Source organism: Cavia porcellus, unplaced genomic scaffold, assembly GCF_034190915.1.
Source record: "Cavia porcellus strain 051 isolate PalLab524CR breed Dunkin Hartley unplaced genomic scaffold, mCavPor4.1 scaffold_1, whole genome shotgun sequence".
In the NCBI taxonomy this organism is placed as follows: domain Eukaryota; kingdom Metazoa; phylum Chordata; class Mammalia; order Rodentia; family Caviidae; genus Cavia; species Cavia porcellus.
The window spans coordinates 68,694,467-68,713,820 of NW_026947484.1; the positions used below are offsets into that span (position 1 = coordinate 68,694,467).

At 39.7% G+C, this 19,354-nt stretch overlaps 1 protein-coding gene across 3 annotated transcripts in view; it reads right to left on the minus strand.

Moving 5' to 3' along the window:
• Window positions 1–19,354, minus strand: part of Pcsk5 (proprotein convertase subtilisin/kexin type 5) — a 416,016-nt gene that overhangs the window by 285,887 nt on the left and 110,775 nt on the right. For all 3 annotated transcript variants that reach the window (XM_003472222.4, XM_013155069.3, XM_063249684.1), the window contains exons 4-5: window positions 4,627–4,770; window positions 2,479–2,555 (exon numbers count right to left, since the gene is read on the minus strand). In XM_003472222.4, the coding sequence (XP_003472270.2) occupies window positions 2,479–2,555; window positions 4,627–4,770 (221 nt within the window). The remainder of the gene's footprint in view (window positions 1–2,478; window positions 2,556–4,626; window positions 4,771–19,354) is intronic.

Genomic DNA, 19,354 nt, shown 5'->3' on the forward strand with positions numbered 1-19,354 from the left:
GTGGAGTGAGATCCTCGGCAGGGCTTGTAACTCTGCTAGCCAGCTGACTGGGCCTGGGCAGCCCGTATTTAATCAGAACAAGCAAGGGGTTGAGTGGACAATGGAGGAAACCTGAGCAAGATGTTGGGAGGGGCTCAAGGACCCCTCAGAGCAACAGAGGATGCTAATTAAGGAAAACTATCTAGAAGGTCTCCAGGTGGCCTCAGCTGTGGCCTATCTTGCCCCCTGAGGCATCTCCTCATTCTCAGTTCAACCGTGCCAGGGACATGCCACAGTCCTGCACGTGTATCCAGCTTCAGTGGCTCCAACATAAGTGTATCTCTTTTCTCCCCAAATATTGTGATAAACTTAAGGAATGAATATAATACAGTCAGTTTTGCTATTACGCATGTTTTAAGAGCATGAATTTCTTCCAACATGGTTCATGTATGAGGAAACATTTTGAGCATATGTGACATAGGCATTTGATTACATTGATTTTCTACTAGAAACCCTAGACAAATTCAGAAAGCACACCAATGTGAACCAAACCCTGCAGCAACACACAACACACACACATGCAACCTCACGGCTCGGCAGCCCACAGCTACCCACCTAGCCGGCTCCTGTGCTGCACCTTCTCCCTGGTCACAAATAACCTTCTTCCACCTCACAACAGGGGTGGCCCGCCACCCTTCCAACAGGGCACCCTGGGGACATTGCCCATTCTGTTTACTGTTCCGCTCTCTCCATGCCTGTTTTGTGTTTTCTCTCTCTATTCTGTATTTTACATAGGGTTTTAATATTTACCTCTTTTTTCTCTGTTTTCCCCTTGCACACATGGTGGCAGCTGTGAGTGAAGCTCGGCTCACGGTCACATCCCTCCATAAATATGTAAAGTACTGCCTTTATTACACTTTGTATATATCTCTCCACTACTTAATATATACACAAAATTGGACTATCATTTTGTTGAATACCCTTCTTGTATACATGTGTGCGTCACTGACAGATCTGTTAGTGTCTGAGTTGACCTCTGTTTTCTTATTACTTTAAGATTTTTCAGAGTGATATCATTCTTAGCAATGAATATGTTGCATAATAGCGGAATGAACTAAAGGCTGAAATTTATCAGTGATGTTTTTGTGTTAAACGCTACTTTAAGAAATATTTTAGATTCACAGAAAAATGAGAAAAAGGCACAGAGATGTCCCAACTTCCCTTCACCCCACACAGGCATCACCAGTGATGTCTTTCTAACAAGCCCTGAACGAGTCAAGCCTCTTCTTGAATGTTTCATGATAGTTTGTAAATTAAGCTGAAAACCAGTTCACATTGTCTGAAATTATAGTCCGTTGTGTGAAATTTACTAAACATTATCATTTACAATCTAGACAATATCAAGTAGTCTAAAGGAAAATGATCCAATTTAATTTAGTCTTGTTCTTGTTTTGTTTGGAAGTTCTGGAAAAGCCTATGAAGTTTGTATATTGAAGTTTTCACCATAGAATTTGGTGTATCATATTTACTTGCTTGTATTAACAACAAAGTTCTTTGTACATGGTTAGAGAAAAGACAAACACATGTACAGTCTCATTTTCTAGATCATATGATTTAACTTATTAACTTAATAAAACACTAGTTAAGAAATTTTCCCTTAAAAAAAGTAGACTGTAAACTGCACATAATAAATAGGCCAAGCGCTGTGTTTGCAACTTCTTTGACTCCAATCTAAACATTTAAATAAAAATTCACATGAAAGTATCTAAATCACATTTGCAGTAACAGGAAAAAAATTTAATATGATATAGTGACCAAAAATACCTACAAATCCTTGTAAGGATCCGGGTCACTGTAAATAATAGAAAACAATCCCAGTTACGCACAGAGAAATGTTAAAATATTCTGTGTTACCCAGTCCATGTGTGTTTCCATTTGCATTCACTACAAATGTCTCCACTAGCTGCAAAGTGAAACTACACCCCTATGACCGGGAAAGACAGAGAAGAAAGGTGATACATACCAAGAGTGGCACTAATTCCTAAGTGTTTCATGTGTATTAGTGAAAACCCATCATTGATAAAGAGAATAAAAGAGAAATAAAGTAAGAAAGCTCCTGACCATGGCCTCAAATGCAGCAACAGTACTTTTTCAACATAACGAAATAAAGTGACTCTTTTGGAGCGTTACTTTGGCCTTCCTCTTTAACATTTTTATCTCTGAACAAATGGGTCAATGACCCCACGGAAGGCAGGGGCCCAGGCTTCCTTCCATACTGAAGATCCTGAAAACCTGCCTGCTCCCCAGAACTCACTCTGCAGCCTTTTTTTTTACTGTGTAGACCACCGTTTTGTCTTCTTAGAACCTTTGATGAAAGACCTGTTTACCTTGCCGTAAGTTAAGGGTTATTTGTTAGCCAAAGACTTCTGAAGAAAATACCTTCCTCAGTAGGAGCAGAAAACCACGCTCCTTGCCAGCCGCCCCTCATTTGAGCCTTACTTGTTCTCATTGCTTGCATCGTAACGAGGCATTGGATCCAAGTCATTCCCATTCACGTCACAACTCGCCAGCGCATCCTAGGCCACAGAGGAGGAAGCGAGAGGAAAGGGACAGTCGTTAATTAGCCACCAACCCGCAGGCTCATGCATTCTTAAACACATTTCCGCAGGAGAGTAATTAGGTTAACTAATACGCTCATAGTTCACCGGTGTCAGAAGGCCTTGGGGAGGGTAAGAACCAGTACTTTATTTTCCTCCTGAAGGTGAAGGAATGTTTTACACAGACCAAAGAGGTGCCAGCATTTCTCCACTTCATACCTAGAATGAACCAGTTCACAAAATGTGTGTTTTTTAAAGATACCCTCGGTTACTACCTTTTCTACAAAATAGTCCTCAAATACCTAGAAGCAAAGCAATTTCTTCTCTAGGTCCTTTCCCTATTTCTTACTTCATTTCTTGAGCTTCAACTTCTTTATCATAACTTAAAGATTTTAGAAGACAATGTCTACTGCATATGATTGACAAGCCAACTAAAATCAGTATTAGATATTTATTTGATCAAATACTCTGAGGCCCCTGTTAAGTGTGTGGGTTCAGAGATTAAATCCACTGTAGAGTCTATAACTCCAACATTTACTAACAACTCAACTGGTTTTTGACCAATCAAAATGATGAGCAAGGTTTTCCTATTAAAACCTTTCAAAATGAGGAAGTAGAGTCACCAAAAACAAGGCTGGATTTGTGTGCTTTCAAAACTGATTATGAAAAGTCTCCAAAATATTAAAAAGATGTTATCAGGTTGTTACCACTGTTTAAATTTATTTCATTGTAGGTAACTATTGTTCAGAAGCTTTTTCTTAGGCTCCATGATGACTCCTAACTTCAGTGTTAGTGAAATTCAATACCATCTTTGTTTTCTGCCTTTATGAAAGGCTCATGTTTCTAAAATAACTTTTAGTACACTGGTCTCGGAATGTTTGGAGAAATTAAGGAAAATATACCCTACCTCACCCTCTCATAGGTGGTCTCTGCCACCTGAAGCCAGATCTTCTTAGTGGTTAGTAGAGTAGAGAAGACTTTGGAGACAACCGAATGTAACTTAGTAATTTCACTTGTGAAGAAAAAGGAGCCCCCAAAAAGTTAATTTTTGGCCTGTTTTGTCATGAGACAAAAGAAGAGTGAAGCCCAGTTCTTCAGTCACCTCATTTGGTTTTTTCTACTTTTCTCTGGCTTCCACACAACAACAGTTAACTAGGACTGTTTGATTGTACAGGTAATTCTACAGCATTTTCTTTCAAGGGATGAGCACTGAGAAAGGTAAAGGCCACAATCAGAAATAGGTGAAAGCTGTTTGTACTGAATGAAATGCAGTTCTGAAGTAGGAGCAGCAACACACAGCAAAACCCAGCTTGCCCATCCCTGCTGGGGGAGAGGCGGGCAGCTCCGATCTTCACCTGACCCTGTATAATTCCCCTAGAGGCCAGGATTCAGTGTCCGCACCTATTAAAGAGGGGACTAATCTAAAGCTTCTTTTAACTTTTCATATTCTACCCTGTGCATAGGCACAAGGTTATGTGAACGTGTCAGGGTGCAAGTGAGGAGAATCACTCAGCCTGAGTCAGTTTGTGGTTTTTCTTAAGAAACAGAAATGGCTAGACAGCTTCCTAGGGACTGGTAAGGGGCTGATCATTACTGGAGGGGGAGAGAGGAGGGGGGCAGGCAGAGACAAAGAGGGAGTAACTGAGAAGCGCTATCCTTTCCTATAAAAGGAACAGCGTTGCCCGGCTGGTTGAGTGTTGCCCGTAGCCAATGGAGTCAGCAGTGGAGTTTCTGCTACCTTTCTGCTTTTAAAGGTCCGAATATCAAGGACACCCAGAAGTAAAAAACTGTTACCTCATGCTTCCTGTACTTAAAGAGCTTATCTTTTATAAAAAAGGAGCAAAACAGAGTATATTGCATCTGTGGCTGCATTTTTCTGGAAACACTTCTTTTTCCTTTTTTTTTTGTTTTTGTCTTTGGGAAGACAGGGTTTCACTCTGTAGCCCAGGCTGGTCTTAAACTCACAGGGACTCTCCTGCCTCAACCTTCTAAGTGCTATGTTTGCCATCATGCCTGGCAGGGAAGACTGCTGAGCACAGCAAAAACTCACATAGTTTTGCATGAGGTCAGGGTGGGTTCTCTCGATGCCGTCGTCCAGGATGGTCACCACGATGTTCTTCCCCGTGTAGCCTCTCTTCCAGGCTCCTTCGATATTCATGTCTGACTGGCAGGGATGGGTGTTGTCACTGCAGTGCTACAGGAGGAAAGGACATTGCAGATTACTGAAAAGTGCGGTGATACGAGAATTCCCTGTTAAGGCAATCCCTTATCAGCAATTATTAGAATGATGGTAGAGGAAGCCTGAATCTTCAGCATGGTACACAAGGAAGACAGAGGGAAGAGACAGGGGAAAGCAAGTCCACAGAAATCTGCCACCAGCTGTGACTTGCTCTGATACCATAAATCCTTTGGGAAAAAACATAAAAGTAAGACTTATCTCAACAGCAGATTAATGACACATCATTCTGTTGTTAGCAAGTGTGAATGAGACTTAAATATCCATGGCAGGACTTCATTTATAGATTGAAACCAGGTAACTAAAGAGCGGGAACTTTATGACATCTTACCAGGTACCCTGAAGTCACAACTCGAACTAACTTGAATACCTTTGGTACAATTAGCTAAAGATAGGCCTTTGTGAAAAACCTGAGAATGAGAAAAATATAACAGGGCCTCAAGATTTTTCATTCAATTAACAATGCTTCCTCTACCATTATGTACAGGGGCAGGCACGTTCATTCCGTGCTACTTTGAGAAGAAAAAGAGTGCAAAGTCCAGAAAGGTCCCCAGCCAGGAAAAAGTGGGTGAGGACTTCAAGGTGCAGCTGTAAAACGTGGATCCTTGGCTCATTAGGTTTAGAAATCTCATTCCACCCTGGCTACAACATGCAAACATACTGAAGAAGGAATTAAGCTAGTGGCTGGCTTTTCCTGATGTAATTTACTTTCATTTGTGCAACCCACACAGTTTTTTCTTTAAAGTCATCTTTTTGAAGTATCCCTCTGAATGGTGCTGTTTTCCAGGTTCTGAGGGCTGGGGAGAGAAACAAAAGAGAAGAGATGTGCTGCTCCACAATGCCATAGCAACACCAGCCACCCTGGCCCTGCACCATTCACTCCTCCCTCCTGCTTTGTGACAAAGAGTTCAGCATTTAGAGAATGGAGAGCATGCTAAGCTTTCTCTTCTCTAAGCACAATGGAGACCCCACTGTCACTAAGGCCTTTAACGCACACTTTATTGGGCGCCTACTGCCTGATGGGTATGGCCAGGAACAAGGCCCTGAGGTTCTGGTACTAAAGGGGAGGCACAGAAGATGAAACAAATGAATCTACTCAGTGCTCTCTGGGTTTTCAAGGCATTAAAGTGGTGATAAGACGGTGAATGGGTGGGGGGGGTCCTGAGTATACTGGGTTAGGTGGGATGGTCAGAAAAAGACTCTGATCTCTGAAAAAGTGCAATGTGAAATTGGACATAACTGATGAAAAACAATGGGTATACCCAAGAGCCTGGGGACAGATGTCATGCAGGGGGTGCAGCAAATGCGAAGACTGTCACGTGGGTAAGAGCTTACTGAGAAAGATGGGTACTGCTTGGGAGCATGGTACAGAAGGCAGCACACCAGAAACACAGGCGATGTTAGGTGGCGGGGCTCTGTCTGCCTTGATTCATCTTTCACTCCAAGCAAACCCTCACTGGATGCTTCTTTTTTTGCAAGTCGCATCCTTCAGAGCAAATACTAACCAGTGATGGAGCCCTTTAAGACCCCTTGACAGTATTTGTTCATGAGCTTATTCTCTAAGTGACACTGCTGTACATTGAATGTTACAAATATATTTGAATAGTTTCAAGGATCCTTTTTAAGAATGCACCACTCATTCAGGAGAGATGTCAGTTGCATAGAAGATAAGGGCTGGCCTGTATTTTATACAACATTTGCATCTTCCCCCCCCCTTCCGACTTCATCCTGACACTTGAAGCCCTATATATATATACACGCTAGTACCCTACAGTGCTGATGGAGTCCTGTTTGACCTTCACCCTACACTTTCCCAGGCACAGCTAAAGACTCAGATCTTCCCCCAAAAACCTTCTCCTCTTCCCTCCACTGAGAGCACACACATCAATCTGTTCTCCACAATTCTGCTCACTGAATTCAGCTGAGCCACTGTTGACTCCTACCTAATTACTGTTGAATTTCAGGTGTGAGTTTTGTCTCTTTAAAGGACTTAAGTCTCGCCTAGGAGTTTACAAACATTAGGTTGATCCACACCAGAAAGGAGAGCATACTTTCAACTTCATTTTCAAGATCAAAACTGCTAGCATGCTTCCTGCTCTGACCTCTTCAGAGACACCAGCCAGCCAGCTAATGTTTGGTTAACAGAAATAATAATGAAAAAAACTACTGCAGGTTTCCTAAATAGCTACTTTTTTAAAAAAGTCTCATTCTGGCCAAGAGTGTGGCCTCTCCTCACCAAATATTTTAATTTAACACAAAGCAGCTTTGACAGGTTTCCGTTTCATTTTCTTTTGCAAACCTGCTCTGACCACCTGTGGTATCGATTGATACAAGAAGCAATGTTAGTGTGGCCAAGGGGTAGGCGGGGGAAGGAAACGCACAGGAAATGGGTAACCCACAGATGGGATAACTGTCCTGGAATGGAGGGTGCTGCCTGAAATTGTAATCAGGAAAACTGAAGAAAACCAGCCATCTATGGAAAACATGTGTGCTAAAAGTGGAGTAACTGGTTTTCTTTTTTCCACCTCTGTTTTTGTTGAATCTGACTTTACCATTAAATATTCTGGTACTACTTTTTTTTTCTTATGCTTGCTTGCTCTCTTTCTTAATTTCGTTTTTACATCCACCACCATGGCATTACTGGAAGGCGGAGCGGAAACAGAAAATGATGCATTCATTTGTAATTCAGCAGGTATTATGTCAAAGGGAAAATGTCAAAGGGAAAAAATTTAATCAAACCCTATAGTATTTCTTGCAAGTGAGTAATAAGGCAAAGAGCATTGAAATCAGAACTTTAAATCCACAGCATATACCTTACATTTGTAGCATATCTGATGTGCTCTAGGCTTCCCAATCTGTTTCTGATAAGAGCTGTTCTATACCTCACACGTTCAAAGGGTAAATACCACATGAATACTGATGTCACTCAATACCAGCCAAAGATGAGAATGAATTCGTTGTTCCCTTAATTGCCTGAGTACAAGAGACTTTTAATGGGGCCCCATTTGCTTGCCAGGAATCCATGTTACAGCAGCATCCACAGGCAAAAGGATGCTCACTGAGCATGATGCCTTTGGTCATAGTCAACCTCGCAGAGCAGATCTCTGCTGCACCTGTAACTAGAGATGAACATCTGCAGTTGTATCATATATGCAGCCTGTGGCCTGCCGCAGGCGCTAGCTAGAAACGTTCAGCATACTGAAGAAGACTACAGAGGTGCACAACACATGCAACACAGGTTAACCTGCAGCCTATAGTAAATGTACACAGCAAATGTATTTCAGTTCGGAATAATGTGCTGCATCTCACTGGAAGTCTGACCTGATGCCCGGTTAGAAAGACCACTGGATGCAAAAAACAGAAAATATCTTGCAGAAACAGTGGTCACCATCGAGGTCTCCCACGTTCTTATCCATCAAAGTTTTTAACCCTTTCAGAAATGTAATTTTCAAGAGATTATACTGTGAGTTCAAGAATTGGCCTGTTCCACACCAAGGCTGGGTTATTCTGTTTATATATCACTATGAGGATGCCCATATATTTTGTGTCTTCAAGAACACATCGCAATGTTTGATCAAGGAAAAGACAGTTTGTGCCCAAAATAATTGTTTATTTTCTTTGAACTCCAGGCAGGAGGAAATGTAACATCATTCTTTTAAAGCTTCCCTAAGTTCTGAGGGCCTCCAATGGAATGCCTCCAAACTCCCTGCCCACTCCCACCCTTTACAGTGGTTCTAGGGATAGAAGCCAGGGCCTTGCACAAACTAGGCAACTGATCTACCATTCAACTACATTCCCAACTTTCACACTACCACATATATGCTGTCAATAATCTGCTAACTTGAAAACATCTGTTGTTCATTATTATTAATACAATGGATTTTAAGACTGCATCTCAGTCCTTATGTTAGTAAAAAAAAAGAATTTAATGCACAAAAATCTTCTAGAGATAACTTCAGGAACACATCTAGGCAATTTCATAAAGTCTTCTTGTATATTTGAAATTCTTAAAATTGGAGCCTGATTGGAATAAATTAAAAAAATTGAAATAATACTCCCTTTAGGCGGAAATATAACATCTACTAGACTCTTAATCATGACAACATCGTACTAATCACTGCATATAAATAGTATCATTTAAGACTTAGAACAACCATTCAGGAGAGGCAATTTTGTCATATACTTTTAATAGGTAAATAAAATGAGAATCACCCTTGTTAATTATCCAGAGTTTAAGCGTATAGAATGCTTCAGTTAAAAACTGAAACAGAAAAGAGGGTAAGAAAGGGTCAAAAGTATCAAACACGGAGATAAGGAGTAGGTGAGGAGTGGTTGTTAGAGAAAACTGCTCCAGTGATCAAATAATAGAAATCACACTGGCCTTAGCACTATGACCAGTGAAGTCAAGTGGTAAAGTAGAATACAGTTAGATAAGACCTTCAAGATCTTCTAATTTTCCCTCATTCCATTGATTGCAACACAATTCTATAGGAAATGCCAAGTTTCTATTTGAGAATGTTCAGTAACAGGAAACGTATGTCTTTATTAAATTGCCAATGATGACCTGGTAAATCAAGTCTCCTATAAAAAGCCCTCTTTGTAGTGTGTGTCAATGTCCGTGGTGTAAATATTCACATTATGAACCGTTGCAAACTACCATAATCACAAAATTCCTGAAAGTATAGTAAGAAGCTTTCATAAGTTGTTAGAAGATGAGTCCAATGTACCCTTAGAAGCAGCCCATCACTTTTTTTTTAAATTTTATTTAAGGAGAAAAAGAAAGAAAAAAAGCAGAGAAAGGGTACAAGTTATACAGAATTTCAGAAAAAAATAAACAGTAGGAAATCACTAATTAATAGATTACATATTGTCATCTTAGAAATATTTGTTCAAGTTACAAAATTAAAGCATATAAAGTGGACGTTCAAGTAGTGAGACTGCAAACGGTTCTGTTTAGTGATCCAACAAAACTCAGTAATATGGTTATCTATCTTGTTCACTTAAATAAACATGCAGTTATACCATTTAGAGCACTTTCTTTTCCTCTCTTTTGAAAAATGACAATTACACATTTTGGGTTTTATTATTCCCACAGTTCTTATTACTTTTTTTTGAAGAGAGTAAAACCAAATGTGACATAACAGACAAGAGGCAGTCAAATCAAAAGGATGGACATAATATATAATGTAAAAACATAATACAAGGTGATCACAATGGTTACCATGATGCCTCTTGCTATCTTGAAAAGAATTGCCCATATCATCAGTTATAATAAAATTGAACAAAACAATAAAGAACAAAACCAATAAAACCAAATCATTGGAGATATTACAGGTCTTCAAAAGAAGATTAATAGTCAACCAGAATGGGCGTCATAATGAATCTTATTATCTTCACAGTTGTTACCTATACTTTCGAACTTGATACTATCAAGTAAAACAGAATAGAGGAAGATCAGTCAAAACAAGATGGTGAGAGCAATATAGGGTTTCAAATCAAGTTAATAGGAAATCAAAGTGGGTTACTATAATATATCCTGCTATGTTTAATTTTTTCCCCTTAACTGAAAGGATAAAAATGAAAAAGTAAGTAATAAAATAGAGATTGAGATAAAAAAAGGGCATAACAACAAAACAGCGCAGGTCAAAACATAACCATTTAAGCAAACTAGTGTTTCACCATAAGATATCCTGACATAAAAGTAGTTATCATAGTGTCTCTTTCCTTGAAATCTTTGAGTATAACTTCGTATACTGTAGCATCAAATATGTCAAAAACAATGGAAAGCCATTCAAGGGAATGATAGTATTACAGGGTATTTAGAATCAACTAACAGAAACTGAACAATGGTTTCTGTATAATCTCCTTGCTTATAAAAGTTTTTGTTTATATTATCACATATAATAAAATCCAGTAAGATACAACATGTTAAGACCTATGGAGACCGAAGAACAAAAGCTTAATGGGACTACAAAACAAGATGATATTAAATCAGCACTAGCTATTATGGTGTCTTGTTTTCTCCAAAATAGCTGTTCCTACCATCTAACCTTCTCTGCCTCATTTCTGGTGAGCTCTTTTCCTGTCATTAGTTGTCAGTTTGTCTTCTTCATTTCACTTTCTGCTTCATTCATTGTGGCCTCTCTGCCACTATTTCTGTTATCTTGGTATTTTTCTTTTTTAGAATATCCTTCAGTATTCTCGGTAGAGTTGAACTGGTGGTTGCAAATTCCCTTAGTTCCTCTTCCTGGAAGCACCTTGTTTTTCCCTTCAATTTCTAGGGATAGTTGTGCAGGATATATCAATCTTGGCTGGAGGTTATTATCTTTCAAAGCTTGAATTATTTCCCCCCACGCTCTTCGTGATTTGATGGTTTGTGCCGGGAAGTCTGCTGTAATTCTGATGGGTGTTCCCTTGTAAGTGATCTGTTTCTTGTCTCTGACGGTTTTTAATATTCTGTTCTTATATTGATTTCTGGAATTTTGATTATTATATGCCTGGGTATAGCTCTGTTTAGGTTGTAGGTGGCTGGGGTCCTGTATGCCTCATACATATGAGTATCTGTACCTTTTGCTAAATTAGGGAAATTCTCCTGGATTATTTCTGTGAATAGCTTTTGTGGTTCATTTGTTTGTGTCCCTACCTCTTATGTTCTTAATTCTTAAGTTATAGATCCTCTTATTATCTTCTAGCCTTGGTATTATTCCTGTTTCTTTGTTATTTTTAAGAAGTTTTTCATTGCATGCTCCCACCTTACAAATCTGTCCTCCAGTTCAGAAAATCTATCCTTAGTTTCTTTCAAGCTGTTATGCCAGCTTTCAGTAGAGTTTTTAGTTTCCTGGTAATCTCTTTGAATCTGCTTCACATATTCTAGGTTTTCTCTATTTTCTCCATCAAACAATTCTCCCTTTTCTGTTCTTCCATTCCACAATCTGTTTTTTCTTGGGCGGTGCTTAGCATTTCTCTAACTATTCTACTTATGTCTTGCTTTATTTCATTAAATACTTCACTTTTAAACTCATCTATTTAAGTCGGGTTATATGGTGGTGAAGTACTAGGTTGCTGAAACAGTCATGCTTTGACCTCTATTGTTATATTGTTATGTCCTGTTTTATCTCAATCTCCCCCTTATTGTTTTAAAAAAAAATTATTTAGTCATTTCTTATGTTTGTCTTAATTAAAGAAAAAATTTTAAAAATTAGGATATATAAATAGTAACTCTTTATGATTTCCTATTAACTTGTTTTGAAGTCCTGTAGTACTCCCACAATCTTGTTTTGACTGATTAGACTCTGTTCCATTCTATATGATAGTATCAAGTTTGAAGACATAGGCAACTACTTTGAAGACAATAAGATTCACTAAGATACCCATTCTGGTTTGACTATTGTCTTCTTTGGAAGTCCTGTAATGTTTACAATGCCTAAGTTTTATTGGTCTTGTTCTCTACTGTTTTGTCCAACTTTATAATATCTAATGAGATAGACAATTCTTTTTAAGGAAACAAGGGACAACGTTGATAACCATTGTTGATAACCTTGTACTCTATTCTACACCATGTGCTATGTCTATCCTTGGTATTGACTGACAGCTTTGTTTTGCCATATTTGACTGTATTCTCTCCCCCCCCCCAAAAAAAGTAATAAGCACTAAGGAGTAATAAAATCCAAAATGTGTAAATTTTGTTGTAAAAAAGAGAGGGAAAAAAAAAAAGAAAAAGAGCTCTAACGGATATAACAGCAAGTGTGTTTAGGGGTGTTAAATAGCTGACTATATCAATGTTTTTGGATCATTGAACACAGCTGTTTGCAGTCTCCCTGTTTGAATGTCCACCTTGTATTCTTTGATACTGTGATTTGAGCAACTATTTTCAAGATGATAATATGTAATCTACTAACAGGTGATTTCTTACTGTTATGGTTTTTTTTTGTTTTGTTTTGTTTTTTGTAGTTCTGTATTACGTGTACCCTTACACCGCTTTGTTTTGTTTTGTGTTTTTCTCTTTTTCCTCTTAAATAAAATAAATAAATAAATAAATAAACTCATCTATGAAACTCCGGAGATATCGCTTTATGTTTATTGGTGCCATGCCTGACATTGCATGTTTTTGTGCCCTCATTCTCCTTTGTATTTACCTTTCCTAGATCAGTGTTCTCAGGATTGGGGGCTGAGAACCCTTTCTTGTTGCTCCCTCTCCCCATATTTTTGTTTCCTCCATTCAAGTGTAAATAGGAGGCTCAGTTTGTTTTTTTTCTTCTTTGTTGGTTACAGTTTGTTTGAATCCGCCGGCTAGGTATTCCCACCCACTGCAGTGTACTAGGGAGACACAGACCTGGGCAGCCTCTGCTAGGCCCACCCCTCCAGGTCAGTCAACCTACCAAAGGCTTCACTGCTAGGGTACACCGCCAGGCGCTGGGACCTGCTTTGGGGTAGCCTACTGGGTCTTAGTCCGCAGTGTCACAAGGCCAGGCTGTCCGCACCAATCCCACTTGAGAAGGAAACATGTGACTAAAGTTACTGCAGCGTCCTGTTCTGGCTAGTCTTCCCGGTCCCAGAATGTCCCCTGTTGGAGCCTCCTAGACCATGGAAGAGTCCCTGCTCCCGCCACTCACTGCAGGTCCATGCAGGGCCCCCCCCACCCCCGCCAGTCTCACTCTTAACTCTGTCCGCCGATTCCTGCTCTCAGGGCTTTCATGCTTCTCTCTCCCTGCTGTGCCGATTCAGACGCAACAGCGGCAGCAGGAAATTCAAATTGTGGCTTCCAGAGGTGTGGTTTCCAGCTTCCGCGCTGAGATTTCATCTGTTCCCATTATACCACCAGGATTGCATTTCCAATTGGTTTCTCTCAGCTTAGTTCTTTCTTGGGTCGGCAGGGTATATCTCCCCTTGCTTAGGACTCCCTACTCTGCACCATTCCTGGATTCCATGCTGGTAATCTCAGAGAACCTCCGTAGCTGCTGCTATCTGTCCACTATGTTCTCCCAGAAGCCCGCCCATCACTTTCCCTGCTCCATTTCTGATGAAGTCACTCCTTCCAGCAGGTCCACTCCTTACCAACTCCATATCTACATATTTGAATCCATTCAGGGCTTGGGGACTGCTGCAAAGTTCCTAAGCTTAGTACCCTTTTGCCTTTTCAGATAATCATTTTATTCCCTCTTGCATTTATTTGCAGAAGATTTTCTTTAACCTTTGTCTCTCCAGGCTCCCAGGTCCTCTGTGAAGCAGAGATCCAGTACCTCCACCAAAAATACAGCCATCTCTACAAATTCTTGAAAATCTAAATTATTCTGTTTCATTTTAAGATGTTTACTAGTAGATTTACAGGCAAGTTCAATGATTTCAAGTCATAAACAGGCCTCTAATCAAAACCTATCAGACAGTTATTCAGTGTGTGAGTCATCTAGACATTCTAAGGGAGCCTGGTGTGTTTTATCCACACCAAACTTAGTGCGGCAGCTTAGGACACGAGCTAAGGGTAACCAGGCAGGGGAAGTTAGAATTCCACCTCTGCTTCTTCCCAGCTCGACAGTGTTTTCACGTCACCTAAAATCTGCGAACCACATCTGCAGTACAAGCACAGAGAAGAGCCACACAGATCACAGACAACAACATACACATGAATGGTACATTATTATCGCCACACTGTTGTGGATGACAGCTCATTCAAAGGAGTCTTCAGTGTTCCTAACAGTGTAGGAAAGAGAAAGAACAGCTCAGTTTAAAAAGCTAAAAAGAGAGACAGAATATGGTCAAAAAGTGAGACACGCTTTTTTCTTTGGAGAGTTAGATCAGGCAAACTGGAAAGAGCAGCTGATGGCTAAGTTGACCCAAGTATTTCCTATTTGGCATCTCAGGCTGACATGGGGATTAGGGTTCACATAGAACAAGTTGAATTGTCTTTTGAGGTTTTGCTGGAACATTTTGTCCCCTTTTCCATTTTACTCCACACATTTATCCTAATGTTCCAATTCTGCCACAACCATGGTTTTCATCTATCATCGCACAATGTGACAAAGAATCACATCTCAAATTAGCATAACTGGTGTCCTACATCAGACCAAGGAAATATCAAAAACAGCAGGTATTAGGAGAAGGTGGTATGTAAGATACAGGTATGTAGAAGAAAACTGAGGAAATCTAGCTCTTTCATTTAACTATGTTGAGGAGACAAAGCAGAGCACCAAAAAGACAGCTGGCTGATATTAAGATTCAGTTATGGGATCTCCTTTGAATGTTTCCATAACGGACCCATTTTGAATTAGAAACGTTCATTCTTAAGAGCACTTAACAAAACAAACCAATAAACCAACACACTCATCTTTCTAAGGAATCCTTGCATGTCTCAGAGTTTGGAGAAGGGATTTTCACTATATTACCTTGCCATGACCCTGAAAGGAATCAGCCTCTCTTAAAAGCTAGGGGGCATTTCGGTGGCACTAAAAACAAACCGACCTTTTACATGATGGTCCTGTACACCTTCCGGGTTTACATAATTCCCAGAGGCTTCAGATCCAAACATGGAAACAAATTTTAAAAATCTGGGTGTGAAACCTCTGCCTCCTCGTTTATTATTTCTCTTCCTGATGTACCAAATGCGGTCCCTGTGCGGCCACACACTGTCCCTGTTTTCAGCTCCTGGAACTCTGGTCTGTGTCACCAACAAGCAATTACAGAAACGCAGGTTAATGTTATTATAGGAGTTATCAGGGTACCATGGCAATGCAGAACCTCTTCGGGGGTGGTGTGGGAGGGTGGAAAGCGCCTGTGGGAACCAGCAGTGAAATGGAGCCCCTGGCTATGAGCTGATGCACTACAAGGCAAGTGGGGATGAACAGGCTGTTCCAGCCTGGCAAAGTCATGGACTCCTCAGTGAGAGCCTACAGTGTTAATAGAGCTGACAACATTTGGTAGTGCTGGGGGATGCAGGCTGAAAGAGGTGAGGTGGGAGATGAGTAAAATAACAAGACCAGAGAGGTACAAAGGGTTTATCATGTAGCAAATTATTATACATGTGAGGTTATCACCCTGAGGGAAGCAGGCCAACCCCGAAGGGCAGAACATTATGCATTGGGTGGATAGAGACATCTCAGAAGAGATGGCTGTGGAAGTGCGGAGGGAGGACATGAGGACAGGCAAAGCTGTCACACATAATTTTTTTTTTTTATTTTAAAGAAGGTAAAGCCAAACATAACAAAACAGATCAGAAGAAAACAATGTAGGGTGTCACACATAATTCTAAGGCAAATGCTCAGATCCCTGTGCACAGGAAGAATGGTCGTTTCACAGGATTACCCTGCTCTTCCGCTCACCCATCCACTCATCATAACAAACCCGAATACACACATGTTTTATCTTCCCAGTGAAATGATGAGTCACTTGCAATGGATCCTGTATTATATATATCTTTTGAATCTCGGGGGGGAGTTCATAGTAAGAATACTGAATGTCACGAACTTACCTTTATTTAAAGAGTAGAATGATTAATTTTATGTACCCACTTGATTGGGTTAAGAGATGCCCCAGCAGGTGTACGTATTACTTACCAATGTGTCTTTGAGAGAAGAGAGAGCAATCTGAATAGACTAAGTAAAGAAGTCTGCCCTTACCAAAGTGGGTGGGCATCACCTACTTCACTGAGGGCCTAAATATAACAAAAAGTCAGAGGAAGGGTGCATTTAATTTGCTCTGTGCTGAGCTAAGATACCTACTTCTTGATTCTCAGGTCTTCAGACTTAGACCAAAACTTACAGCACTGGCTCCCATGGTTCCCAGGCCTTGCAGGGTTGAAGTGGGATTACACCTCTGGCTTCCTGTCCTAAGTCTCCACCTCACAGACAGCAGAACATGCACCTTCTCAGTCTCGGTAACCACGGGAACAAATCCTTCATAATAATTTCCTCACCCACTTTTGTGTGTGTGTGTTCACATGCTGTACTCCTGTGCTTGTATATATTCTGTATCTTTGGTGAGCGCTGAATGATACAGAGAGAATCTTAAGAGGAAAGGCAGAAATGGATTCTGAAATAAAATAGAGAACTGCATAACTGGTATATTTGTAATGCAGATAAAGGAAAAGGTACCAAAAGATCGAGAAGTCTTCACCTTCCCCACAACGCCTCATAGTAGGGCACTGCTTATTCAGCTTTCCCAATGAAATAACGCATGGAAGAACATAGGAAATAGGCAGGGACAAACGAAGGCGTTTATAGGGAATCATATAAGAGAAGACATTCTCTTATATGTTCTCATGTGCTACTTAAAAGTTTCAAATACTCTGGCAGAAAGAGCCAAGAGGCAGGAGATAGTGGTAGGTAAACTACTGCCCCCAGGCCTGGTGAGAAGTGTTTCTTGGCAGAAGAGGCCAGGGATTCAGAAGACTGTTTTCTTTGGAACAACAAAGGGTATGATGGAAGTAAACATTTCTCAACTCTTTTCTGATTTTTGGTAAAAGGCTCAACTTGAATATTATCTTTCATTCCAGTTCATGCAGCCAATTCTATTTATTTATGGGTTGAAGAAAAACTTGGTTTTACCAAATGACTTTCTTCCTGGCTGACTATGAATCAAAATCAAGAACCAGATTTTTTTAAATATACTGCTCTCTCCCCCAGATAGTACAATTAGTCAATTAGTAAACTGTGCTTACTTAGGCATGATCTCAATTAAAATGTTTTTTTCTTTAAGTGCCTATAAGCCAAAAAAACAATTCTTATGCTGGACTCATGAAAATGAATTTTAAAAGGAAGAGAGTTGCATTATTTAATAATTATGAGAACATTAGCAAGAAGGAATGCGCATTATTTTCCAGAATGCAATTTCTTTGTTCACACTGTTTATAAAATTCTGCTTGCATAAAACTCTTCAGCTTCTTTTTCCTCTCTGCAAATATTTGCTCGGAAACTCCAGGGTATCTTCTACGCACCCAGAGCTCAGAAGAGGTGCTAACAGAATAGAGGAAGTTTTCCTTCCTTTAAAATGACTAGAATGCTGCATGGCTTGGGCAAGTACAACCAACTGGCTTTAGAACTCAACTGTCACATTACTTTTATTTTTGTCAGAGCCATAAAACAAAAACAAGATGGAAAGCAAATTTTTTCTCATGGTGGAACCATTTAAAAGATTTAGGAAGGTGATTTGAATAACATTTGAAAATATTTGAGTATATTTTTTTTAATATATCATTGTTCTTCATTTATATTCATAAATGACAGCATTCTCAATGGAACATAATGGCAGAGGCAGCTGGTTTATTTTTCAGTTGAACAAATAATAAAAAATAGGAATACACCTAGCCACCATTTCACAAAACTTTGATCACTCTACAACGGGATTTTGACAACATAATCATTCTCTGTTACAGGGTTGGATGGGTGGCTGGCAGGATAGAGAATAGAGATAAATAAATGTGAAAATAAGACACACGGGTTGACATTTCCATTTCTTTTAAATTCTTACTGAAAGCCGCACATCTGCCCAGGACTGTGTATAACTTCCGAACAGTACTTTAACTTGACTGTGTTAGCCCTTCAAACTAATAGAATCTAACAGAGTAGATCCTCCCAGAGGGATTTTTAGTCTCAGCCAAATCAGGCACCTGGCAGGCAGAGGAAAGAAGAGAACTCAGAAAGAAGAGAGAAGAGAAAATCAGATTACCCAATGGTGAAGCTGGATGTGATGCTCCTGTCACTAGCAGCTCTTTTTCAAAAATAAAAAAGATGTCAACTTTCCTAAGAGAACACATACTTTTACCTGTGTGGATTCAACACACAGAGGTGCAGAACTTTCTTACAGAGCATTAGTAATGTTCCCATAAAAGGAACTCAAGTAGACATCCTTAAACAACAAAAAATTCATTATTACACTGGAATTATATATAAAGTAAAGCAAATGTGGAATTTCAAACAGGTTTTTCTAAGTTTTGAGGTTCATTTTGTTTTGTTGTTTTCTTGTCTTCTTTTTCATATTCTGAAGGTCCTGAAGTCTTCTAATTACACCCTCTAATAGCTATTGCTATAAATATATTGATTTCTACAAGAAATCTGTAATGATTGTGAGACAGAAGCCGTAAAAGTAGGGAATAATACTGTCACTATGTTAATATTCTTATTGTTCAACTACCTCAAGCAATTATATCAGAAGAGATAGGGTAGACAAAGCCCATGTGAGCAGTAATTAGTTGTAAACAGAATCTGAATTCAGCGTGGCTTTCTTACCAACACACTAGCTAACCTGACACTCACAACTATTTTCTTTTTAAGTAAGACAAATCCTTTGGCTACAATTAGTCTTGGTTTTCATATAATCAAAGAAAATGTACGGCATACATTCCATGGCCTAAAATAACAGTATGTTGCTTAGAAGAGTCATTTGGGTTTTTGTTTTGTTTTGTTTTTTTGTTTTTTGTCTTTTTCTTTTATATCGGTACCAGGAATTGAACTCACGACTGCCTGCTTGCAAGGCAGGTGCTTATGCCGCTGAGCTAAATCCCCAGCCCTGAAGAGTCATTTGTTATGATCAATAGTTGAAATTTACCTGTTCA